This window comes from Meriones unguiculatus, chromosome 12, assembly GCF_030254825.1.
Source record: "Meriones unguiculatus strain TT.TT164.6M chromosome 12, Bangor_MerUng_6.1, whole genome shotgun sequence".
Lineage (NCBI taxonomy): Eukaryota > Metazoa > Chordata > Mammalia > Rodentia > Muridae > Meriones > Meriones unguiculatus.
The window spans coordinates 79,259,484-79,286,669 of record NC_083360.1 but is presented as its reverse complement, the minus strand read 5'-3'; the positions used below and the strand labels follow the sequence as shown (position 1 = coordinate 79,286,669).

General features: G+C 47.0%; 1 protein-coding gene across 1 annotated transcript in view; it reads right to left on the bottom strand.

The window, feature by feature from the left end:
* The window catches only part of Cachd1 (cache domain containing 1), a 221,589-nt gene extending 199,716 nt beyond the window's left edge, over positions 1–21,873 (bottom strand). The window contains exon 1 of the mRNA XM_060365967.1: positions 21,516–21,873. Within this exon, the coding sequence (XP_060221950.1) occupies positions 21,516–21,755 (240 nt within the window). The 5' untranslated portion in view covers positions 21,756–21,873. The remainder of the gene's footprint in view (positions 1–21,515) is intronic.
* Positions 21,874–27,186: the final 5,313 nt, after the last annotated feature.

Below are 27,186 nucleotides of genomic sequence, written 5' to 3'. Positions count from 1 at the left end.
ATAAACAGCTGTGAGCCATTATGTAGGTGCTGGAAATAGAACCAAGGACCTCTGAAAGAGCAGGCAGTGATGGCTGAGCCAACTCTCTGGTTCTTTATTAATTTTTCTTAATGAAATGGCAATCCTTGATAAGTCCATGAAAAAAAGGGGAACCTCCTCAATGGTTCCCTAGATAGAAGGATCACAGCATTGGAGCGCAGAGCATTTAGTCTGAACCACTGAGAGCACCTTCCACCTAAGCCCTGAATTTCCAGCCAGTTGTCCTGTCTCCACTCGATTCTTGCCAGGATTTGCAGGTGTATAGAGCTTTTCGTCATCAGGCATGCATGGCAAGTGCTTTTACCCATTTAGCCATTCGGAGCCCCACAATAAACTTTGGTACACATTTCTTTCCTGTGGTTTTCATGCCTACCCTTTAAAGTGGGGTTAAATCCCCATTTTACAGATAAAGAAATTGAGTCAAGAAAAAGCCAAGACACTTAGTGAGTATCAACTACTTTGTAACGGACCCTGCAAGACAAAGAGGGTTGAACCTCACTGCATGGAACACTGTACCTTTCACCAAGAACATCGGCTCCTCTCAGACTTCTGAGCACACACCTTCTGAAGTGGAAACTCATCAGCTCGAGGAGAAAACAAGTTGAAAGTCAGGCAGGCTAGAGAGGGTACTAACAATGCTCACTAATTTAGCCTTCTCTCCCAGCTAGCGTTTGATGTAAATGGCAAGAGTTCAGAGGTCAGACAGGAGGAAGTATGTGCTTTAATTTCTTCCCCCTAGAGGTGCAGGAGTGTTTTCTATTAACAAAAACCCTGTGGCCAACAAATTCTGGGCTTGGATCAAAGGGCCCTCCATGGCTTAAGTCATAACATCACAGGGAGACACTGCAAGAGGGAGCCAGACCCAGTCAGACCTGTGGGACCAGGCAGAGGGCTGGTTTTATCCTTCAAGTGTTTGAAACATACATACTTTTATCCCCTCTGAAACTGCTGAGTGCCAGACAGAAATGCTGGAGCCAAGCTGAAAGTACAAGAGGACAGTGAGCAGAGGTGGAGGCAGAGTGGTCTGTCCAAGGGGGTGGCCACTGGGAGGTCCTGTTTGGCAGCCAGCATGGCCCGTTGACCCACTCAACAACTAACTATGGAACAACTAGCTCTAAAACAACTATGGAACAACTAGCTTTGTAACAAGTAGCTATGTAACAACTAGCTAATACTTAGTGTGAAACACAAGAGCTGCCTGGGTTATCACACTCCCTTTCCCAGCCCTTCAACACGGGGGAGCCCTCCTGTTCGGTTCTCACCAACACACCCAGGATACTTGCAGCCCCTTCAGGCCAGCAAGCAAGATGCAGAGCATCGAATTGGAGGTCGGGGGGGAGGGGCAGTGAACTGAATTTCTTAAAGCCCAGCACATTTGCCTGCTCAGGAAAATGCAGCCTGCGCGTGCTGAGATGTCTAGCACAGGGCACTATGTTCAGTGTTGCCAGAAACCTTCTCACGTAGCCCTACCACCCCTGAGTCTCACTACATGTAGCCCAGTCAAGCCCTGGACTTGTATAATTTTGCTCTTGCTGTTGCTGTGATAAACTACCTGACAGAGCCACTTAAGGGAGGGGAGAGATCATTGTGGCTCACAGTTTGAGAATAAGTCTGCCGGGGCAGGAAAAGCATGGAGGCGGGAAATGTGAGAGCGCCGGTTAAATTGCATTTCCAGGATGGACTAAGAGAGAGGTGAACGTCGAAGCTCCGCTCCCGTTCTCCGTTTTATTAGTCCAGAAGCCCTGCCCCCTTTCAGGGCGGGTCCCTCTGCTTCAGTTACACCTTTCTGGAAACACTTTCGCAGACACATCAAAAGGAATACTTCCGGCAATTTTAAGGTCTGTTGAGTTGATAACCGAGAGTAACCCCAAGGCCACCGCTTGCCGACTTCATAAACCCAAGCACACCCTTTAAGAGGTAAACATTTAGGGTTAGCAAGATGTTTCTGAGGAGAAGCAAATCTTGCTAACCCTAAATATTATGTTAGGACTTAAACCCTTGCTGCCGAGACGGATGACCCAAGTTTAGTGCCAGGAGTCCACATGGCAGAAGGAGAGAAAACCAACTCCTGCAAGTTGTCTTCTGACCTCCATACATGTGCTCTAGCACAGGCATGCACATGAGCACACAGGCACATGCGCACAAAATAAACGTTTAGGTTTTTAAAGAAAACATTCTCCCTTTGTCTCCTAAAGCTTCATTTTCATCTCAACTGCAAAACACATAGTCCATGTCTAAAACTCTTCACAGTCTTTAACAGTTGCAACACTATTTAAAAAGTCCAGAGGCAAAATTCTCTTCCCAGACACACAGCAAGCTTGTAACTAAACGTCTGTCTGCAACAAAAAGCAAGCTATGTAGGTAGAGAAAATACTGGCACAAAGTCCACAATCTCATTCTAATGAAAAGAATAGAGACATAACGAGTAAAATGAAACCCAGACGCAAAGATCAAACCCTGTAGTTCCACGTTTGGCACCTTGGACTCATGAGGGACATATCCGGCCTCTAAAGAATTTGAACGGCATCCTCTCCCCAGCTCTGCCAGCTGGAGCACACTAATTGGTCAGGCTGCGCTTCAGACCTGCAACTGTCCTTGGTACCTGCTCCGTGGTCCTGGCATGTCCAACCTTCTGGGGTCTTCCTTACAACTCAGGCTACACATGCACATATTAACATAATGACCACTCGGGGCCTCTTAGCAGAGTCTCTGGCCCTGTCTCTATCCCCTAATAGCTCTCTGGAATCTTTGTGCAAATTTCTATGACTCCACCCCCTAGTCTTAACATCTCCCATGCCTGTAAAATGGGTGCCGCATGAACCAGGCTAAGTTCCACTGTAGGACTGAGATAGTGTAGCCCCCTGGGACCACAGCTGTAATGGCTTCTGTATGCCTTGGAGGTTGAAGTTTCTTTGGCAGTTGTTTTCAAGCAGGGTATCTAGTTCAGAATCTTTCCCTTCAAGTATGACTTGGATGTTTCATAAGCTGGAGTCTTGAATGGGTAGGGTCCTGCCCGTATGGACCTTTTCTATTGCCCTAGTGCAGAACACTAGGTTTCTCTTGAATAAGGCTAATCCCTTCAACCATTACAGCTGATTTCCCATCTGCTCTTTCTGTATCTTTAAATTCATTCAAGATGTTTTCTCCTCCAAACTGTACGTTTTTCATATCCCTTTGCTCTGCTTGTTGTTCTCTCAGAGCTGTGAACAGTCACCACGACACAGGCTGTCTTGAGATTTTCTCCAAACAATTAAGTCTATTACTATTAAATTTAGTCTTATATGGTATAGGCAAAATGTGACTAGAATCTTTGTCAGAAAGTGACAAGAATGGCCTCCAGCCTCTAGTGAAGCCTCTGGAGCCAAGCTCTCCAGGATATGTTTCTTTGTTCTTCCGAATTCCCACCGGAATGGCTCACTAAAGCCCTTTTACAGAGTTCTGGGGCTTCACTAGCCCAACGTTCCAAATGCTTCCACAATCCTCCCAGAAACCAGTTCCAAAGTCCTAAGACCACGCGGTCAGGTTTGTTGTAGCAACAACCCTACTCCTGGGCCCAGTTTTTCTGTACTAGTTACTTTTCTCATTGTGATGACAAAACGCGTGAAAAAGCAACTCAACGAGGGGAGGGTTTATTGGGACTCACTAAATGGTTCGGTCCATCTGGCAAGAAAGGCATGATGGCAGGAAGATAGGCAGCTGGTTACCTGTGCTCACATTTAGAAAGTAGACAGCAGTGGACTCTGGTGCTCAGCCCACTTTCTCCTCGTTTTTACAGGCACAAAACCCTCTCCCGTGGGATGCCATATACCTTTAAGGTACACCTTCCTACCTTAATTAACCCAGTTTAGAAGTTCCCTCACAGGTATGTCTTATGTTGGTCTCCTAGATGATTCTAGACCCTGTCAAACTAACAATCAAAAACCAACTATCACAACTTTAAAAAAAAAAGTACGTGCTTAATTTATAATTGTGTGTGTGTGTTTCTGTGTGTGTGTGTGTGTGTGTGTGTGTGTGTGTGTGTGTGTGCCCTCAGAGGCTTTGTTGAGGTAGTAGAGTTGTCATGGGCAGTTGTGAGACGCCCATCATGAGTTCCCAGAACACAGGTCTTTTAAAACAATAGTGTTAGCTCTTAACTGCTGAGCTACCTCTTCAGTCCCAACCCCAATACCCATCACAGCTTCTGATTCTCCTGCCTCAGCCTCCAGAGTGCTGGGATTATAGATAGGTGTCACCACATCTGGGCTTGCTCAATTTTAGAATAAGGAACCTAAGTTTTCAAGGGACAGTGAGAGAGCTTGGGTAAGATCCAGGGTTCTCTATCTCAGCTTCTCTGAGTTGCTCTGAGAACAAGATCTGCTTTCACAACTTCTGAATGTCCCCAGAAGTTGACCTCAGAATGAGCTTTGAATGCCAGAGTGCTTCAAACTGGGCTTGCTTCGCCAGGGAAGCTCTCTGCATTACTAAAATATGGCTTTTAGCTTACAGGACTCCTGTCTTCAAAAGCACATCCATAAGCCACCAGGTTAGCCTTCCTGGAGGGCAGTGGTCCCCACCATATGAGAGGGAGTCAAGAAAATGGCAGCACAGCTATAAAGGAAACAATAAACCAAGTCACGGGTCTCTAAGAAGCACAGGGGAAAAAGAGAGCAGAGTCATTGTTCACAGGCCACTTGTGAGTCATCTGAAGATGCCAGGACTAAGAACTACAGCTTAAGGCAAACTAGCATGGAAGAGTTAATCCCTCAGAATTGGTCCTCCAAGACCCATTCGCATCCACGAAGCCAGATCTTAAGCTTTGCATACAAATAATTTCCCCTGAACTGACCCTTGCTCCCTGCCCTTCCCAGCCTGCTTACCAACTAACCCCAGAAGAATGTGTGCCCCAGCCCAAGTGGAAAGCAGGCTGCATTTGATCAACCACGCTCCTTTAGCATTCCCAACTGTTGCTGGGCTTGAAGCAGACATTAAATACATATTAAATGAAGCATTACTTCCTTAATTATTTACTTTTGTTTTTCCTGGTTAATTGGATTCACTACAAGAATTTAAGATTTTCCAAGGAATTGTGTAGAAATGTGAATGCTTTATGGCAAAAAAAGAAAAAAAAAACATTTAGAAAATTCTCATGGGATAATAATAGTACAATATCTATACATTTTTAAATCTAATAACTGAAAGACACTATAAAAAGAGGAAATTGCAATGAAATGGAAGATACAGCCAGCTCTGAGGACAGGTTCCACATCTTTGGGGTCAAGCAAATGAGTGTAGAAAGTATAGGAAAAACTTGCACCTGTATTGTGTGGAATTTTTTCTTCATCACTCTTCTCTAAACAGCACAGTAAAACAATGCTGTACTGTGTATTATTACTAATCCAGAGGTGATTTAAAGTATGCAGGAGGATTGGGGGTGGGGTATGGTGGTCATCTGCAAATGGTAAGTTAACGCTGAGCAGGCTTGGGGTGTAGGGCCTGGAGCCAATCCCCTGCTCGTAACCTGGAAGGATATATCTCAGCTCACGGAATGAGGCATACTGCACTGTCAGTGTGCTGAAAGGAAAAAGTGATGGTGAGACAACAGAGTCTTCCCAACAGACCCCTCCCTCGTCCATTCAATGTTGTGTATTTTGGGAAACAGTAATGCAATACCTTCACCTCAACAACTTATGACCCAAACACCAAATCAAAATTAAACAAGAAATTCGCCAATCTCCTAAAATAGGCTTGACTCATATCAGATAGAAAACACATCTGGAAGTGGGGTAGGGGGTAAACTTAAAAAATAGTTCCCACATTAGCCGGGCACAGTGGTGCATGCCTGTAATCCCAGCACTCAGAAAGGCAGAGGCAGGAGGATCTGTGTGAGTTCGAGTTCGAGGTTAGCCAGGTATATACAAAGCAAGTCTAGGACAACCAGGGTAGTTTCTCTGCGGGGGGGGGGAGTAGTTCTCATGTTATCTCCTTGATAATAATATACTATATCACGATGAGATCCACCATACAATGAATCCTGAGCGCTGAAGCAGATAGGAATCACCTTGGAAATGTGTCAAAAAGAATTTATTATATTTGTGTTTGTTTTCATTTGGATACATATTAACTATGATTTAGTTTTGATAGCTCAGTGAATCACTGCAGACTGTTTAAAACCGGAACTTTAAAGTCATAATTCTATTTATGACTCTCCTAATATAATCATGACATGGACACAGCCAGGAAAGAAAGTAGAGACCAGGAAAGAGAGATTGGTCAAAAAGTGGAAACTTGCAAATCACAAATTATAAAAAAATAAAAAATACAAAATACTTGACACTCGATGTTAAAGACATGATTTCATCTACAAAAATGTATTAATGTGTTACTATATCTGTGACAATATTTATAAAGCGTAAATGTCTTAGCAATTCCAAAGCACGTCGCTTCACACACAAAAGTTAAACTTATAGTCTCATATATGAAGCATCGTTACGAATTGGCCTGGGGTTCTTCCAATCACTAAATGGCTTAAACTTCTCAGACACTCACGTTGCCTCAGCACCATCCATCTATGTGTCCCTGAGACTTCTCAGCAGGCTCTTGAGAAATAAAGATGTTCACCAACTTACACGTGTGATACATCACAATAGACCCATCATCGGTGAAAACACAATCTCAAAAGGTCTTAGCACTTCATTTTCCAAAGGAAAAAAAAAAAAGCTCAGAATATTTTTAAGCATACAATTAGACGGAACTACCAATACAAAGCCCATTTTATGACAATGTGGAGAAGCAAGGTCACGCGCACACACAGCTGTTAAGGACGTTTTGTCAACAGGATGGGACAGGAAATACCTATGGTGAAGTTTTCAAGCAGCCCAGCACACAGTATGGTCAATGGATCCCCTTATGACAGGGAGTTATGTCTCACAGCTGCTGCCCGGCATTGCTGGAAGGCAACTTCTCCCTCATCAAGAGAGCAGGGAGCTGCAATTTTAAAAGACAGGATGATCTACCGAACACACATCACTTTGCACAACCTTGAAGCTGAAAAGCTGTAGGTCAAAAAGAAATGGCAACTGGAATCCTCCTAAGTCAGGGGCCAGCTCTGGTCAATAGAACTGGAGAGGTGCTGCGAGAGATGGGGTCTATGTGGCCCAGGTCTATGTGGTCCAAGTTGGCCTGGAACTCACAATCCCTCTGACTCAACCTACCCAGTGCTCAGATGGATTACTGGTATGTGGCATTCTAGTATTCTAGCAGGCAGGGGTGGGAAATGCAGGATAACTAAGATGCTCGTCAAAATGATCAAAACCTTTCCCTCATTTTACTGCCCCTAGAAGGTTGACAACGACCACTGGAGTGGACACTTGGGTCTCTGCCTTTTGACCAAATGAATGGATTATGCAGTGATCACAAAATATGAGTTGAGTCCACTCAGTACTAAGATAGGTCCTGGTTGGTGCTTTTGTTTTGTTTACTTTTTGTTTTTTGAGACTGGGTCTCACTATGTAGCCCTGGCTGGCCTTGAACTCACAGAGATCCTCCTGCCTCTGCCTCCTGAGTGCTGGGGTTAAAGGCATGCATCACCATGCCCAGCGTGACTGGCATACATTGAAGTAACACCCAAAGACAGTGTATCCAGCAAGAGTTCCCGAGGAATCTTTCAGTGAGCAGGGAAGAGAGCCCCTGTTTAGAAGGGTGTGACCTCTGGAGGCCTATAATTACTGGATTCATTTTATTACAGCCTGAGCTTACATCAACAACCAGAGTTTTGGGAAGTCAAAACAGAAAAGGGAGCTGAACCAGTCAGGCAGACGATTCTAAAGCAAAAGTCGGCTCAATAATCTTGTGCCTCAAAACTTCCCAGCTTCCCCTTCCTGCCAGGACAACTTCAAGTCAAGGACCTCGGAAAAGACCCTTGAAAAAAAACCTCGGAACGGTTCCTGTTCCCATCTTGGTCCAATGCCTTCCTTCAGACTTCCCTCTGGAGATCTCTAGGCCCTCACACCTGCCACACAATTGCCCAGATTCTCCAGTCATTGTTCATGGACGGCCCCAGGAGGCTGTTTTGAGGGCCTTCTTAGCCTACTCTATCTGCACACAGAAGCGGACGGGCGGGGCCTGTCATCATCTTTCTTTAGTTCTGCATGTTTAAATGCTGAACTTTTCCCTTTAAGGAAGATAGAGCCCTCCAAGACTCTGCTCTTGGCTGGCTCCTAGATCTCTTTAGCACTGTGGCGACACACACGCCAGGAGCTGAACAGATTGGCTGACTCACACAGCCCAAGAACCTACACCGGCCCTGTTAACCTTTAATCCTAAACAACGCCGTCTTGCTCTGATAAGGACGGCAAAATTCACAGCTCTCTGACGAAGACTGCATATGTATTCCCACTCCCATTTCTTCTCCCTAATCTCGGGTGTCATCATATTTTTAAATAATGGAAGGAAGTTTCCTGCGAGAACAGTGTCACTTGGAAACAACCTACTCAGAGCAGCGGAATTTGGCATGTTTGCAAACAGTACGGAGCACACACGCACAGGCTATGAAGAAAACAGAAAGAGGCACCCGGGGCTGGAGAGAGAGAGCTCGGTGGGGAAAGGCTCGGCCATCCAGCCTGACAACCCGAGTCCAAGCTCTGGGACCTGCGTGGTGAGAGGAGAAACGTCTGGCCTCCACACTCATGCTATGCACATGAATGCCCACCCCTACCCTAAATAAATGTTAAAGATAACACAAGTGGCAACAGAAACGTTTATATTATCAAAATAAAAACTTTCATTTTTAGTCATAAAAATAAAGTGTATTCTAGTTTAAAATTAAATAAAACTATGCATTTATACTTATACAAAGAAATTTAAATTTTTACACATTTGCATTTATAACTCCAAAAATAAAATCAGACTGAATGCTTGATGTCTGCATGAAGATTCTGTTGAAAACTGCCAAAGCCCCAGTGCAAAGTGAAAAACTGCTATCCTCTCTTAAGAACACAAGCAATCCCAGCACCAGGAAGCTGAGGCAGGGGGATTCCCAGCCTAAGCCAGCCTGAGCTACATGATGAGAGCCTCCCTAAAGAAAGAACAATATATGTAGGTCTAAGACTAAAGGGAGGTGGGACAGTGGGGGGAGGGGGAGGTACACCTGAGTTCCCATGGCCGGCCTCTCTCACTGTGGTCAGGGTCAATCCTGGAAGTTTTTCATCTTAGTAAGGAAAAGAACTATACAGAGAATAATGTTTTGTTTCTCGTTTTCAATTCTAGCCTAATTCTAGCTGCATTTGCAGTGTGTTTCCTGGAAGCCGAGGGGATTGTTTACATTGGAAGAATGAAACAAGTGGCCTGCCATGGATTCTCTCCAAACTCAGGAGTCACCTCACCACACACCTTCACTCTTTCAACAGGCGTCATCCGTAAAGAAGGCCAAGAAACACTGCTGGACCAACGTGATGCTTGCATGTGAACCGTTAAAAGGAAACAACAGAAAACTACCTGACACGCAGTGCGTGTTCAATAAATACTTCTTAAATGAATCACCCAATGAATTCTAAGCTTGTGAGAAAGGAGTCCCAAACATAAAAGTGCGTTACACATTAATTTCAAGTGCATATATGTTTTCCCCAGCTTTCTCCGCCATGAACAAGCTGAACCTCAAATCCCACTAATATGCAGAATGTTCATATACCAGGCATTGTGCTGGATCATTGATACATCTGAAGCATTTTCAATCTTTTTTTGTAGCAATATCCCAAACATTTCCCAGTTGGTCTAGAATATTTAGTGAAACAGACACACTAAATGTACCAAACACAGCAGTGCTAACTACCTTAAGATCAGTGAATCTGGGCTCTTTCCTGGAGGTGCTCCCTCTCCAAGCAACCCTGCAACTTTAGCAGGATGAGCAGTCCTATCTAGCTTTAATGTCTGAGATACAAGTGTGCAAATAAAAATTCCGCTTCTGTTTTTAGTTTATTTAATTTTGTTTGTTTACTGGTTTATTATCATTATAGCTGTTGTTGTTAACAATAATCTTTTGGAAATGTGCATTTCCAAAAGACCTAGAAGGTCTTTTTTTTAAGATTTATTTATTATGTATACAATATTCTGCCTACATGAATGCCTGCCAGATAAGGGCACCAGATCTCATTATAGATGGTTATGAGCCACCATGTGGTTGCTGGGACTTGAACTCCAGACCTTTGGAAGAGCAGCTCATGCTCTTAACCTCTGAGTCATCTCTCCAGCCCTGACCTAGAAGTCTTGATCCACCTCTCTTCTTCTGAATGCTGGGATGTCAGGCCTGGACTACCACACCCTGCTTTTATGATCATCTGCATTTACATTATCTTCAGAAATTTCAGTTTAAAACACCCATAACAGGTGTTATGGGTTTACAATCAGCATACGGCTTAGTCTTGCCTAAGACTAAAGAAAGGCCACCATTTCTGGCCATCACAGGAGAGACAATGAAACGAACTCTCAATAGCCAAGACTGTCTCACTCCAAACTCTTCTCGGGTTTCCAGGGTTATTTCCTAATGGTCTCTGGGAAGGGACCAGAACAATCCACACACAGCCACCCCCTCCAGCAGCAGCCACATTCTCTCACCCAGAGAACAGGCTGCCGAAGGCATCTGACCTACTCCAGCCCCTCCTCTGTCAAGCTGTACCTTAGAGGGAGAGAGTGAAAGCAAACAGCGTAGGAGGCCAGCCTCCAGCAGGACTGAGGGTCAGCAAGGTCCCGTGGGCCTTTCTGTGCCTTTGATATTCAATGATCAGGAGGTGAGGGGAAGTGAAATATTTAAAACACGTAACTCCACAGACATACAAGTATCCTGAGTAGCTAACAGACATACAAGTATCCCGAGACACTTCATAAATACTACACATTAATAAGAAAGAGATGGCACAGCCAGGTACTTATTTCCCAGATATGCATAGTCAGAAACAGCCGTGGTATGATGACCGGCTTCTCTGTGATGTTTTTAACTCAGTGTAGTGATGTGGAACGACAGACTGTTTAAGCTGGTTGCCTCAGGAACGGAGCTGGAGTAGACTGATGACTCAGTGAATGTATTTGTGCATCATTACTTCTGCCCATTCTTGGAGGAAGAAAGGAAGGGAGGAAGGGAAGGAGAAAACGAAGAAAATGTTGGCCATCACACAAGAAGTAGAGTGAGTCTGTGTTGCTTGCTAGCACAGGCCTTATCAACTCTACCACAGCCGAAGAGATTCCAAATTGCTTTATGACACACTTGGATTTTCTCCTGCTAATAATTCCTCCTTCCTGCCTGTGACTGGCAGGCCTCTTCCACACTGCGGTAATGTGGGACAGCTAATTATCTACCAATCCACCTTGCTCTTCCGCACTTGGCAACTTTTATCTGCACAGGACAGCTGCACTCTGGGTGTTTGAAGTAACATGTCAGTCTCTGCTAATGCAACAAGACTTACATCCCTAATGATGTCTCCACACTTTGAAGCAACAGCTCAAAGCCTAATTAAAAATTCAGATTCATTCTCACCGGCTCACTGACTTTTTTTTTTTAACTGTCCTTCCACCAGAGCCTCGAAGTATCTTTTAAAATATTTCATGCAAAAATAATATAAATTATAGTTTAAAAAATTAGAAAGGAAGTCAAAGAAAAAAAAAGGAGGCTGTAGTCTTAGTCTCTGCATCTTCTAACAAAGGCTCTGGTTGGAAGAGAACCAGGACACCAGTGCAGATAAGAATGTAGGCCATGGGCTTCTCCTTGGCAATTACCACGAAGCCAGGTACACCCAGGAAAATAGGGGCCACAGGCTACTTTGCAGTCTATACACTTGGTACTTAGAGGTTGGAATTTTCATACTGTAATTAGCTCAGCTGACTGTGTCAAGTTTAAGGAGAAATCTAACTTTGAACTCAGAAAAAGAAAGGTAAAAAAAAAAAATTCAATAACAAATGTCATTTACATTGTGGCATCACCAAGTCAAACCCCTCCAGAGGAATATTGCAGTGTCCACTAAAAATAAATGAAAGGACTTCATATTCCCAGTAGCTCAGGGAGAGGGGGAAGAGGGATGTAAGTCCTTTAATTAAATTTAAAAACAGGACTTTGCCTGAAATGACAGGTGACATTCCCTTCTGTGGCTTCTATGTAAACAAACACTAAAGGACTAAAGTTGTTCTTTCCTTAACCTTTTTTCTAACGTTTCAATTTTTGTTCTTGTATTTATATTTTGGTATTTATACATTTCTTTCATTATTTTTGCAGTGCTGAGGATTGAACTAGGGACCTCACGTATGCAAGTCCACCTTTGAGCCCTATCCCGAGTCCCACTTTGTCTTTGAATAAAGAGTTACTTTAGTACTAGGGGTTCATGGTAGTAATCAGCATGTAATCAATTACATGTCCTTCAAAACAGTCTCAGCAGCTCTGAACTTTCTTCGGTGATTTTTTTTAAGCACTAAGTGATAACTTAAGATCTCCTAATCATAGCCAGCCATGGCGACTCATGCCTTTAATCCCAGCACTCGGGGAGGCGGAGGCAGGCAGATCTCTGTGAGTTTGAAGCCAGTCTGGTCTAAAAAGAGAGTCTAGGGTAGCCAAGGTTACACAGAGAAACCCTGTCTTGAAAAAGCAAGCAAACAAATCACTTAGTCAATGCTAAGCTAAATCATCACCTTCGTCATCTCAGCCATAAAGGAGCTAAGCAAAAAACCATTTCCAAAGGAAGAATGTTTTGTTTTGTGTCGAAATCTCCTTTCCTAATACAATGCAATGGGGAATGGGAGTCCCACAGTATCGTGCTGTGAGAATGATCAGAAAGTCCTAAGACTGAGACTAGACTAGAGTCTGGAGCCACAGCATATTACCAGTAGGATCTTTAGCAGGCCAGTGCAGCTTCCGGGTAACAAGTCACCTTAAATACATGAATTGTTAAATATAAATAAATGAGAGCAATATATGTGAACAATATATATATATATCTCAGCCTTGGTGTGCTGTGATCAGACACCGAAGGCAACAGGACAGTATGGACAGGAAGGCTTTCCGCCTGGTTCTGCAAGCTCTCCCTGAACTCGACCTGGGGATATGGGAAACAGAAATGGAGCAGACCTGATGGGTGCTGCTGGCATCACAGCTTGAATTTTACTGTTTTTTTTTTTTTAATTTTTATTAATTACAATTTATTCACTTTGTATCCTCCCTGTAGCTCCCTCCCTCCTCCTCCCAATCCTACCTTCCCTTCCCCTTCTCACCCACGCCCCCCACCCCCCAGACCACTGCTGATAGGGGAGGTCCTCCTCCCCTTCTTTCTGATCCTAGCCTATCAGGTCTCATCAGGAGTGGCTGCATTATCTTCCTCTGTGTCCTGGTAAGGCTGCTCCCCCTTCAGGGGGAAGTGATCAAAGAGCCGGCCACTGAGTTCGTGTCAGAGAAAACACGTTCAGCAAAGTGGCTGGATATAAACTCTACAGCTTGAATTTTAAACCTCTTCACTGTGTTCCCTATGTTGTAGGCTTGCTCCAGATCCTAGACTGCTCTCTCCAGGGACTCATCATCTCCAAAACAAGGGGTTTAGGCACATGAAGGAACTGGTTCCCAGGCGGCAAGTAAGATGCTGCCAGCTGTGTTGAAACAGCAGGAGGCTCCACTTAGCACAAGCATTAGAAGAAACATGGTAGTCATATAGCCCTGCCAGAAGACCTACTGCAGAAGACTCAGCTGCAACCATAATAGGTTCCTTTGTCATTCAAGCTAGTAGGAGTTAGGCATGCTGGCACCTGTCAGAAAGGAGGTCTTGACTGCTAAAAAGATCCTGTGTCTGACAGCTTGACCTCTGCCTACTTGTCCTACCTACCACCCATGCCCTTTCTTCCCCCTCCCACTAAACTCCAAATCCCAAGCCATCTTTCCATTCTTCAACAAGAGCCTTCTGGGAAGGCCACTCTTCGACTACCCATCTTCTGTTCATTCCAGACTAGAACCTTTCTGAATCAGACAAGTAAACATCCCCAGCACACTCTCCTCAAGCATCCAGAACACCTCTGAGAATCATGTTGCTTTGTAAATTAACTGATAGACATCTCCAGCCTAACAGAGTGCCTGGCACAAAAGAGACATTGACTAAACATTTGAAGTCTTTATAATGACAAGGAGCTCATCTCTCAAGGCAATCCACTCTAGAATTCTTCATCAGAAAGTTTTGCTTTATAACTAAGTACAGAAATTCTCTTCCAGCAGAGCCTAAGAGCACTTGCTGCTTTTTCAAGATAACTCAGCTCAGAGCCCATGTCAAAACAGCCTATAACCCCAACTACAGAGATTCAGTGTCCTCTTCCAGCCTCCATGGTACCCACATACAAATGTGACACAGACATAAACACAAATAAACCAGCCAGGCATGGTGTCACACGCCTGTAATCACTCTGGGAGGCAGAGGCAGGCAGATCTCTATGAGTTCAAAGCCAGCCTGGTCTACAAAGCGAGCACAGGAAAAGCAAGGCTGCACAGAGAAACCTGTCTCAAAAAACAAACAAACAAACAAACAAAAATAAATAAATAAATCTTTTAGAAAGAGAGAGGGGGAGAAAGAGACAGAAACAGAGACAGAGGACTCCTCATAACCTGCACATAAGCATTGCCTTTATTGCCCAGAATCCACTGATAATTCTACCCCAGATACAGCAAGTGTGGCCTCTGGCTCAACCTGGCCTGCAGATATGGTTTGTTTGGCCTACATCGTTTTATTATTATTAGTATCTGAACCAATTGCTAACCTTTTAAGAAGCGACATTTTCTACATCTTCTAAAAAACAAAGTGATGTAATGACACTAGCCTGGACGGTGCCCCCGTGTGCCTTTGGACAACCAGCATGTGACAGTTCCTAATGGCGGCTACAGTGTCCCACACCTCTCCTACTGATACACCCAGCCCACTTCCTTCCTTCTGCCCAACTTGGGAAACATTAGATGAGGCAACCCTGAGAACACGAGAAATCACAACTGTGGCCATTCTTTCCATTCTGTCTTGACAGCCCAGGCTGGTTAGCCTCCCTGACAAGAGGGGAACGCACGGGAAGGATGCTAGATGGCCCACCCCTTAGAGTCCTGCATCCCTCAGCCCCCCATTCTGCAATGAGGCAGGCAGTCACAGGCTACTCAGAAAGCCAACAGGCGCGTGGAGCAGCTCTTCCTTTTTAGTCTCCAAAGGTCTCCCACTTAGGGCTTGCCTTACCTTTAATCACTATCACCTCTTCTAGAAAAGGTGGGAACAGAAGTGAACAGATAGGCTCACGCTACATCAAAGCGCATGTGCCTACACTAAATACCAACCACTAAGAAAACAAGAAACCTCACAGCATCATGAGATTATAGGTTACTAGGAGGAGACCCAGGGGTACTCTATCCTGAAGGCTGGTCGCTGGGCAAAAGTACTAGCTATTTAAAATTCTATACAACAGGGAGACAAAAGGAAGAAAAGGCTGCTATGAAACATGGAAAATAATAAACCAAATTCATAATAAACCAAACTCCAACGCAATTTGAAGTGTTACCAACAAAACTGCAGCATTGGGATTTGCTTCCTGTCACCTGGGGGAAGGGAAGAGCAGGTGGCTGCCATGGTGAAGCCAGCCCGACCCCCCTCACCGGTGGTCAGCAGCTGTTCAAGCTGGAGGCGAAAGATGTGTGCGCTCCCAAACCATTTTCTTTGGTTTTGTACATTTTAAAAAAGGACAGACAGCTTTTCAATAACAAGCTTAAGAGTAAATAAGTAACTACAAACTGCACACCTAGTACTTTGTTCAGAAACTTCAGAGGGTGGGTTGGCAGCATAGGCTTGAGGTCTGCACATGATACCCAAGAAACTCTGGAACAGAAACATGCCGGCACCGAGAACCCAGTATCTGAGGAAGAGGAGGCCGCTGGCCTCCTTGGCAGGAGCTGCAAGCTTCTACAGTCTCCATTTTACAACCTCACACTTAGCAGACTAGCCCCACGTTTACATACGTATTTCTCCTTATTGAATGCTTATCATTCTTATAATTATTCTGCAGAGAGAGCCCTGTGCTAGCTAGGCTTTGTTGTTAGTCGTGTTGGAGTTTTTTGTTGTTGTTGTCTGCTTTTTGTTTTTTAAACATATTTCCCCCTGTGAACCACATGAAACTAGAAGACACTGAATTTCAGGTGGGTTTAATCATACTCAGGAAGTTACACAACTGATAATTGGCTGAGTCAAAACTGCTGTTGCTGTTGCCCCCGTGATATTCTGAGGTTTAATAGATTCCTACAGAGCGCAAGAAGATCCACAATGAATTCCACTCCACCTCCTAGCAAAAGTGGAGTTTTGGAAGGCTCTCACCTAACCCACCCACTTAGGCTGAAGGATTCAGCTTGGCAAGCGGCAACCAGAAATAGCACCGGCATGTTATGAAGTGTGAAACCATGGTCTTCCCCTTCCCAAGCCTGAGTACAACTCAAGCAGGGCTGGCAAGGAAACTAACAGCGCGAGGAATGAGGCCAGCTAAGGCAGGCATTAGTGAGGAGGAAGTCCAGCCAGCGCTAAGACAACAGCAGTCAGCAAAAGTCATTCAATATGTTTTTCCTTGGGCTCATTCTTAAGTTCAGGTTCAACTCAGAGTCACCTAGAATGGCTCAGCTTTCCTCTTCCCCAAATACTCAATTCTAGAAGGAAGAAATAACAATTTTCCCACTAAGATTTTATCCACAAACATCCTAATGAATCAACATCATTTGCAATTTTTCCTTCTCTAAAATAGTCTGCAGTGCATAAATAAACATTTCAATCGTTTAAAACCAGGTTACGTCTGGGATGGTGCATGAGTTAGAGACAACTATAAGCCTCACCTACATGTGACTGAATCAGCTTGTAGTTGCAGTACAGCAACATCTATGCCCAGTCACCATGGATGTGCCAAAGAGATGAGAGACTACACAGGGTCTAGATGATAAATGGAGTCAGAGCCAGCCTTCTCGTGAGGGCTCAAGACACACTAGCTTCCCCATACCGTGCCAGCAAAGAGATGAGCACTGTCTGAGGACAGCTGCACTGCCCCCAGGTGAGGCTTCAGCTTCCTCGTTCTGGGCTGGTCTCTGCATATGGACATTCCACCAAAATGGCCAAAGTAGCTTCTTTGATGACCACAGGGACAGAGTGAGGCTGTTCTGTGGCCCTGAGATACCCTCTTCATCTCTCTCCGCTACAGCACTCACGACTACCTTCCAAAGCCTCTAGGCCTTGCCAGACCATCCTTTTCACTGCTTCCTTTGTCTCTTTCCATCACCAGCTAATAGACTAGGGTAAGAGTAGGGGCCGGGGCCAGGCCTTTGCCATCTTGTATCACCAACAAGGTCTAACTCAAGACGTCTCAAAGAAGAAGCTCTCTACACCAAACTTGTTAGAGATGTAAAAAAAAAAAAAAAAAAAAAAAATGAGAAATGGTGTGTGGCTTGTGCACTGCCGTCTTGCTGCATAGGAACACTTCCCTGCCCCTGGGAGCTAGGCTCACTATATACAACATTGCTGTTTTCAATGGACACTGCTACCTAGCCAGACCCTTCTGCTCCTGAAGCCACCTCACCCTCTCCCCCCATCCTGGCTGCTGTCATTTAATTGAGATGAAGCTCCAACTTGCACTTCTGGTCATTTTTTTTTCTTCTGAAAGGAATCCTGCCTCCTTCTCTTTGCAGGCCCCGTACGGCAGCTGTCTGACCAACTTGCCGGTATGTTTGCCAGGTTCACAGCAAGTGTGCCCAGCCAGCCCAGTTAACGCTAAGGTGGGGGCGGGGGGGGGGAGAGACACTGGCCCTGAGCCAGACCCTCGCTGATAGGAAGCCTCAATTGTCATATAATGTTAAGTGGGCTTATAAAATGCCTGGCGAAATAGCTCCCAGGGTGGACATACCTTCTAACAAGCAAGCATTGGGGAGCAAGCATTTTACTGGTACACTCTTAACCTCTTCTTTAAGGCCAGTCAGTGGTTCTCAACCTTCCTAATTTTTCGACCCTTTAATACAGCTCCTTAAGTTGTGGTGACCAGCAACCATGAAACTATTTATGTTGCTACTTCATAACTGTAATTTTGCTACTGTTATTGTTAATTCCAGTACTCTTAGGCGACCCTTGTGAAAGGGTCATTCGGTCCCCAAAGAAGCTGCGACCCGGAGGTTGAGAACCACTGTCTAAGGCAGGGATATCTGAACAACTACTCAGGACATTTTTCAAGGGCTACTGAAAACATCTAAAAACCACTATACCCATCAAATTTTCTCAAAATTTATACTGACAGGTGTCTTCATGTGTTCGGTCCCATCCAAGCCACAGAATAGAGCTTAGGAGGAACCACCAAGGAAATTACCCAACTAGCAAGTGGCTACTCTGGAATCCAGGTCTCCGGACACCCAACATGGGGCTCTTTCCACTGTGTGATACCATTCAGGCAAGCTTGTTGCATGAATGAATAGGCAGACGCAATCTCCCTGGACACCAGCCCTGCCTGCTCCTCAGACCCCAGCGTTGAGGGCTTCAGTTCACCAGACTCCTGGGGAGACAATGATTAGATTTCTGACTTTTCCCCATGATCTATGATGTCTGCTGCTGGGGAGGCAGTATTCAGAAACAGCTTTTCCAGCTTTCCACTAAAACTGATTTGTGAAAACCGCACTGTTTGAGAACTGGGGCCATTATTTTAATATTTTCATGTTAAAAAAAAAACATGAAAACAAAAACATGAGTAAGGTATCCCTCTGTGGAAAAGTTTTCCAAGAAAATTCATACGACGGACTACTTTTCAAACTGTCTTCTCGACGAGCAAGCACAAGAACTATGTCACGGGAAACCGTGGAGCTGAAAGGCTTTTTTGCCTTTGTGAGACTACCGGATACAGCCTCCTCTAGTGAGCGTCATGTACTGCTATTGGACCTTCAGCAAAACAACAGGCCTCACTGAGATGCCACTTTTCAATTTCTCAAAATAAAGAGTTGCTTTTGGGGAAAAAAAAAATTGGCAGCAAAACAACTTAAAGGGCCTAGACACTGGCTTTAAAAATTAACAGGTCTGCAGATAGTTTCTGCAGGAAATAGGACAAAGTTAAATAGAAGGAGTCAACCCCTTCACTGTGGGGGAGGGGCTACGTGCAGACACTCTTCCTGCAAAGGGACAAAACCTTATTGCCCCCACCATCTCTGTGTGGGAATTAACCAACTCCACTTAACATCCACACGGGCTGTTTGTCCCTGAACCACCGACTGGGTCTGTATCTGCAGAATCCACATTCCAGAACAGAGAGCGCATCATCTTCATTCTAGGCAACCAGTCCACATTCATTTCAGACCCACTGAACAAGCCCCAAAGCTCAAAAACTCTATGCTGAGAGCCAGAAGCCTAACTAACATTGGCTTTATTATGACAAGTACTTCTCCCAAAGCTGGCAGTCTAGCTACATTAAAAGGAGATTCTTCTGACAGTTACCCCTGATCGGAGCTAGTGGCAGGCTCCAGAAGAGGAATTTAAATACAGCATGCACTTCTCCTTTCAAAAAAAGGAGAGAAGCCACTTTACATTTTGCCAGACAAAACCCTGACCACAGGAGGTCCGTTTTCACAATGAGGTTGCAAAGGTGTTAGAGAGAGAGAGAGAGAGAGAGAGAGAGAGAGGAAGGTTGGGAGGAGATAAAGGGCCATTTGGGCACACACACACACACACCCCACGGACCCCAGCTTTCTTTTTTTAAGTGTCTCGCTACCTGAAAGACAATGTGTCAGGATCACCTTTTGTCAACGATCAGGGTGCGAAACAGTAAAACTGCGGCCAGGATCTCAGAAACAGCAGGTCCTTAGCTTACAGCAAAGGGGAGGGGGTGTCCTCCCTTGTCCTGCCCTAGAGATGGGGTGAAGGTGGCAAAGGCCGCTTAATCCTGAGAGCAAAACCTCAAAGGGCCACACACGAAATCCCTTTTTCCAAAAGAGGATCCTACGTGGGGAAACACAATTCTGTTTGTGTCCAGATGAACAAATTCACCAATGCAAAGCAAATCTGGAAGTCTTTCTTTGCCTCCAAAAGTCCTTCCACTCCTAGGTCAGGGAGTCAGCAACCAGAACATTCACATGGAAAAAAAAAAACAGACTAAAACTGAACCTAAATCCAAAATAGGTGATAGGAAGCAATTGAGAGATGCACTGTAAAATAATAGCTGTTATCATGGAAATAGAGAAAATTCCACTCCCCTGCAGGTCAAGGCCGGGTTTCTGCAAATAATAATCTCCCAGCAAACCAATCTCCTCATCTTAGAAAAGCCAGCGTGGAGAAGACCTATGGAACTTGTTTTAAGCAATCCCTTAGGGGGTCCGGGGTGGAAGTACGTTTCGAGGCTTTTCTTTTTCTTTTTCTTTTTAAAGAAAGCCGTCAGAAACCCGAATCCCCAAAAGAAACGCCTTGCTCGTGGGAGGTGGGACGGTCACTCTAGGTTCAAAAATCAAAAATCTGTTCTAAGACTACATTCCTGAAAACTTGGGTCCTCGGAAGTCCAATCCCGCCACCCTAAGTGCAGAAATGCACAGCGTCTGTCCGGGGAGCCAGGCTGTTTTCGCCAGCTCGGTGCTCGGAACGTCATCCCATCAGTTCCTAACTGAGTGGGGCCTTCTCTGCCAAGAAGACGGGAGTAACGGCGCGATAGGATCTCCAGGTGGTTGCTGTCTAGCAATCTTTACAACTGTGGTTATTAGTACCACCGTCAGAAATCCTTATCAGCCAAGGCAATTAAGCTGCAGCCGTGGGTCAGGCCGAAAAGGTAGGCACGCGGTGAGAAATGGAACCCCCGTTCACCCTGTCCTTCCTTCCCAGCAAAGGCACACGGAAGCCAGGAATTACACAGCGGACAGCAAGCGACCGAGGGCCGCGAGAGGAAAGCAACAAAAAAACGAGTCCCCAGAGGGACCGGAGTGGGGGAATGGCCAGGCCAACCCCTCCCCTCCCCTCCCCCAAAGCGGCGGGGCAGGGAGAGCGAGCCCCGGCTACTACAGGGCCGCCGGCGGACCCTCCTCCTCCCCACCTCCCTCGCCCACCCGTGTACCAGGGGCTCCGGGATGCCGGGAGGCTTCAAGGGGGCGGAGAGCGGGTGTGTGTGTGTATGCGTGGGTGGGTGGGTGGGGGGTCCTCGGAGGATGCCCCGAGCCGGGCGGGACGCGCTGCCCCTGGGATGGGGACACAAAGAGGTAAAGAGAGTTTGCAGGAGTGACCCGCGGGGGTGGGGGGTGGGGAGAGAACCAATCTGCGAAGGAAGAGAGTGCGAACCGGGGAAGGTGGTGCCGGGCAGAGCAGAGAATCCCCCGGGGGGCAACGTCCGAGGGGCCGGGGCCAGGGAGATGGGGAGAAGGGGTGCGGGGCAGAGAGCCCGCGGGACTCTGGATGCGGAGGGGTCCGCGCGGGGGGGGAGGACGAGGGGTCCCGGGGCCCCGAGAGCGGGGGCGGCGCGGAGAGGGGGTCGCCTACCTGCATGGTGACCACCCCCAGCTCTTCGGCCGCCAGCCTCCGCATCTGGCTGGCCAGCACTTGCGCCTCGTCCAGGATGGAGAAGTCGGCGCGGGCCACGGCCCCCAGGATCCAGCACGCCAGCAGGCGGAGCAGCCAGAGGGGCGGCCGCGGGGCCCCAGGCCAGCCAGGCCAGCGGAGACGGCGGCGGAGCGCGGCGCCCGGCCTCCCGGTGCGCTCGGCGTCGGGCTCCCGGGCCATGCCGACCTCCTCCGGCCACTCCTGGCAGACGGGCTCCGGGCTCCGGGCGCGGGAGGCCAGCCCGCCAAACTTTCCTGGTCCCCTGCGCTCCCGGCTCGGCGGCGGCGGCGGTGGCTCCTGGCGAACTTAGGGGGCGCCCGGCTGCGGCGCGGGCGCGCGGGCGGCCAGCATCGCCCGGAGGCGGCGGCGGCGGCGCCCTCAGGCCGGGGACCGCCCGGTGGCCCCGGGGCCGGAGCCCAACCGCCTCCGCTTCCCCAAGGTCCCGGCGCGGCTGGGAGACGGCGGCGGCCTGGGCGCTCTCCCGGCGCAGGGGGAGAGGGGAGGTCTCAGAGAGCCGAAGTGTGCGGAGAGAAAGGAAAGAAGGCGGCGGGGCGGGGTGGGGGAAAGGGAAGCGTCTGCTGCCGCCACGCCGCGCCCCGGCTCCGTACGCTTCCCGGCTCCGCTGCTGCCGCCGCCGCCGCCGCTGCTGCGGTGATTTATGGAGCGAGCGGGGAGGCGGGGACAGTCCCGCGCCCGCCCCTCCCCTCCCTCGTCGGCACCGGGCGACGCCCTGGGACGCTGGGGGGTGGGGTGGGGGGCGGGAACGTCGGGGGCGGGGAGGGGGAGCTCGCTTCCACGGGACCCTCCCGGCCTGGGGAGGGGACCGTCGGGACCTTCTCCTGGCTGGCTGGGCGACCCCCACCCGCCCTCCCCGTCTCGGCCCGCGCAGGGGAGCTCGGGTCCCACGCGTTCCCGGGTGCACCCACCCCCTCTACCCCGAAGTCCCTTTCAAGTTCGAGAAGTCCGGCTTTCTGCCTGACGGAGACCCGTGAAGTCTGAGCCTCGGGTCCCTTTCCTCGAGTTGTTGGTAACAATGGCTAGCCCTCGTGGGCGAGGCGGACCTGGTATGGAACCAGCTATTGTGTGCCTGGCGCTGTACTCTTGGTGGTGGTGGTGGGGGGTCTACGTTCGGGGTGTGTGACTTATCCTCTAATCCCAGGACGGTCCCTGGGAGGTTGTATCTTGATCCCGAATTTTTAAGGTAACAAACACCGAGGCTTAGGGAGATGCAACAAAGAGCTGAAGGTCACCCGGGGATGAACGACTGACCCGGAGTTTAAGCACAAGTATTATTCTCCGGCCTCTGCCCTGACCTTCCAGTGGGTTCTGTCCCCCTGCGGAAATGCATCCGACTCCGTTTCCAGCGAAGATAAAAACGAAAACAGAGCCGGAGTGGAGCCCTCAGCTCCCACCTGCAATCCTAAACATGGGTGGGCATGGCTAACTTTCCGGTTTGGGCCCTCTGAGGACTACCCCGTGGGAAGAAGTGGGTGGCTTTGTGTGTGCAGGAGGGTGGGCGTGAGTGTGTAAAAAGCATTCATTCTCCTTCCCACAGACCATGAATTTGCAGCTTCGAGGGTCCTAGGAACTACAGCCGTGGGTAGGCAGATGTGATGGTGTAAGTGAGGAGGCCCTCCTTTTGAACGGTTGGCCCCCGATTTTGGACTGTTGGGGAAAGATTAAAAGGTGTGGTCTTGTTAGAGGCGGTGGGATTTGAGGTTTTAAAAGCCATTTCCCAGTTAGCTCTCTACCTCGTGATTGTGTCTGGAGATGTGAGCTCTGGGCTCCCGCTCCAGCCACATGCCTGCCTGCTGTCATGCTTCCGCCATGATCGCTGTGGACTCTTTGGAACCATGAGCCCCAAATTAAACATTTTATATTGTAAGTTTTCTGGACCGTGGTGATGCAAAGTCTTGTGTCCTAGAATTCTAACATGTAGCTCATGTTATATGCATGTAATATGCAAGAAAGAACACACTAATTTTTTTTCCCACTATTCTTATTGAACCAGTGGAGGAAAGCCAATAGTTACTGGCTCAAGGTTAAAAAACAGTTTTTGATGAGAGTGTTAGTGTGTGCCTTCTTAATGAGTTAAGAGACTGTCTCTTAACTCAGAGTTTGTTGTCAGAGAGAACACGTATGTTTTTAGTCCTGTGAGAAACTCCAAAACCCAAAGTAAATTGTTGGGAAAAGGATGCATTTGGCTCACAAATCCCAAGTCATAGTCCGCTGCCGCTAGCCAAGGCAGGAATGTGGAGGCAGGAGCTGAAGCAGAAACCGGAAAGGCGTAAAGGATGCTGCTTACTGGGTTGCATCCCATGGCTTGCTCAGGTGTGGCCCAGCTTCTTCCATGTCAGTCATTAATCAAGAAAATCCCCCTACAGGCTTGTCTATAGGCCAACCTAAGAAAGACATTTTCCTTTTAAGATCCCCCCCCTCCACTGGGCAGTGGTGTTGAATGAGTTTGAAGCTAGCCTGGTCTACAGACCAGGGCTACACAGGGAAACCCTGTCTCAAAACTCCCTCACCAAATAAATATATATACATATATATATATGTACACAAATATATATATTCCAATTACCGTTTTCTTTTCTCAGGCATGTCTAGGTCTGTGACAAGATGACAACAAAGCAAAAACAAACCAGTACACACACATATTGATCAAAGTGTGTCCTCGCTAAGCACCTGTTTCATGTTCTCAGTCTATACCAGTGAAGCCATCTATGTGTTGACCCCATGTCAGCATTAAAAATGGCGTTCTGATTAAGTGACTAATTAGAACAAGATAGGCCGGCAGCATCAAGCCAGTCAATAACTTCTGTAGCAAAATGGTTGTTGGAACAAATCTTTATTCTCAAATGTTTTATTAGGATATACCGGAAGGAGGGCCAGGTGTGGGGGCAGATGTCTATAAGTGTACCACTCCAGGGGCCAAGACCAGAGGATTACAACACATAGCAGGCATCTGCATAGCAAGACCTTGCCTCAAAACTACTGCAACAGCAACAATCGGGAGGGGGCATGACAACCATCGTTCAGCATGTAAAGAGAATAATTAGGTATATGTTCTCTGATACACAGGTGTATGAGAGAATACATATGTATGGTTATTTTTATATGCTACATATATACACATACATATCAAGGAATATATGGTCATATTCGTGTGTGCATATATGCTTATATATACACAGATATATGTGACACTGTAGCTCACAGATATATATCTCTGTACATTTGTATATATAGTATATCACATATGTGTGTGAATGCACAGTTGTATATCAAAAGTGTGGACCAAAACATGAATTTGGATCCCATGAGTGTCCTCTGTGAAGCATAACTCCTCCTAGCCTCTATTTCCATGTAAACTGCATTGTCCTAGATTCCTGTGGTCAGGTATGTATGGTCCTCAGCATAGTCCACACTATGGAGGAAATACGGGTAAGCTCAGAAAGCCAACCAAAGAGAAGCTGGGGGGGGGGCGCATCAAACCTGTGTCCTGACAGACCACCACCCCAATCCAAACTAATTTGACTTCAGGGTGTTCTCGTTTCAAATTTGGTAGCTACGCCCCCCCCCTTTTGTCCCAGTGTAACCCTGAGGATCAAATTCAGTCATTACAAAGAAGATAATATTTGCTGCGTAGCTATTTGCAATGATGAAAACAGAAAACGAAAATGATAAGAGGGTCATACTTGTTCAGAGAACAATATGGGTTACCATGGAATTTGTCTGCTGGCCCCATTTCCTCTTCAGAGTGTCCCAGCAGTGCTTACATGTCACCAGGTTGGGAACTGATTCACCACCTTCCCAGAAGCTGCAGCATACAACATGCAGCTTCGTGCATGTCTATCAGTAAACATTTATTGGTTCTCCCAGTGTGAAAGACTGTGACCACTTTGTTCACTGTTAAAGAGCCCAGCACAGTTTCACACACACACACACACACACACACGGAAGAAAATGTTAGAAAAGACTGTGGGACAGGGAAGGCAGGAATGCAGCTCAGTTGGTAGAGTGGTTGCCTAAAGTATCTGAAGTCCTGGGCTCAAGGCCAGCACCACATAAATCGGGCCTGGTAGCACATGCCTGTGACCACTAGCATTTGGCGGAGGTGGAGGCAGGATGATCATAGGTTGAAGATCACCCTAAGGTACTTGATTTCTAGCCCATCTTAGGCTAGGTAGAACCATGTCTCAAAATAAATGAAAGAAGGAAGGAACAAAGGAGGGAAGGGAGTGAGGGAGACCCAAGCCACCATGTCATGGATCCATAGCTGCACCAACAGTTTAAAGGTGGAACCACGATTCCTCATCTAAATGGCCACTCGTCTATCTTTGGGAGGTGAAAAGCCTCTTCAGTGACAGGCCACTGGCCAAGAGGCTCCCCACCAATGAACTCTGCTGAACTATCACTGGGTGCTTATTCAGATTCATACAGATGTGATGTGGCATCTCCAGGCCACCATGAGTCCTCTTTGCATGTGCTGGGTCACAGTGAGGCCCTCACATTTAGAACAATACCTAGCCACATCTGCACTGAGTGGCAAACTTGGGGAGCGAAGCGAAGCAATTGAGTCTCTACTCCTGGGTAGCAGACCTCAGCTCGCTGTGAAGGGGAAACCCTGAACCCTGAAAGTGACACTCCCTCCTCACTTTCCACATTTATTCTATTGGTTGGTAAAATTCTCTGACCAGGGACTAGTGAAGATGGACCAGCAGTCAGGCAGGAGTTTCTGAGGTCCCACGGGTGGCACATGGGATATCATTTGTGAATACTTAGCATGTTTCCTATGTCCCATCATTTAATGTCAAAACAGAGAAGACAAGATTACCAGGTTTTCATTTTGTTTTGTTTGCTCCCCCCAACCACCCCGACCCCCACTCCCATCCCCTGCCTCACACAGGGTGTAGAGCTCTGGCTTTCCTGGAACTTGATCTGTAGACCAGGCAGGCCTTGAACTCAGAGATCCACCTGCCTCTGCCTCCTGAGTGCTAGAATTATAGGCATGCACCACCATTGTGTGGCTGATTATTGGGGTTTTAAATACATCCCTGCCTGGTGAAGGCCACAGGGCATCAGAGTGTGCACAGTTAGGAGGGGAGGTCTTCCCTAAGCATTCTATTTGTAGTTGTGTGTCTTCTTACCCTATCTCCAGAAGCTCCCTCATGCCAGCTTTCTGTTGTTCCTATACCATAACTGGTATAGGAATGTGAGAATGTGCTTCCTTAGTTAGACGTTCTGCATAGGCAAGGGATTCTGTGGCATTTGTCAGCTCATCCTTAGGGTCCAACACAGTACTCAGGACTCAAGAACTAATTGTTGAATTAATGGAACAGCGTGGACAGCTCTAGAGAAGCAACTAGGAACCTGGTCCTGTGTGTCATCTAACTTAGAAGAATGGCCACCGGAAGGCTTTCCAGTAAGCTTGGCAACAGAGAACAAAGAAGAAAGAGCTGTCAAGGATGGAGCTGGGGGATGGGAAAAGAACTAAACATCCTGAAATAGAGAAAAACATTCCAGAAATATACAAAGACTAAAACCATACTGTGTGAAGAAAGGAGCTAGAAGTTTGAGGGTTCTATAGTAGCAACAAAAGAGGGTT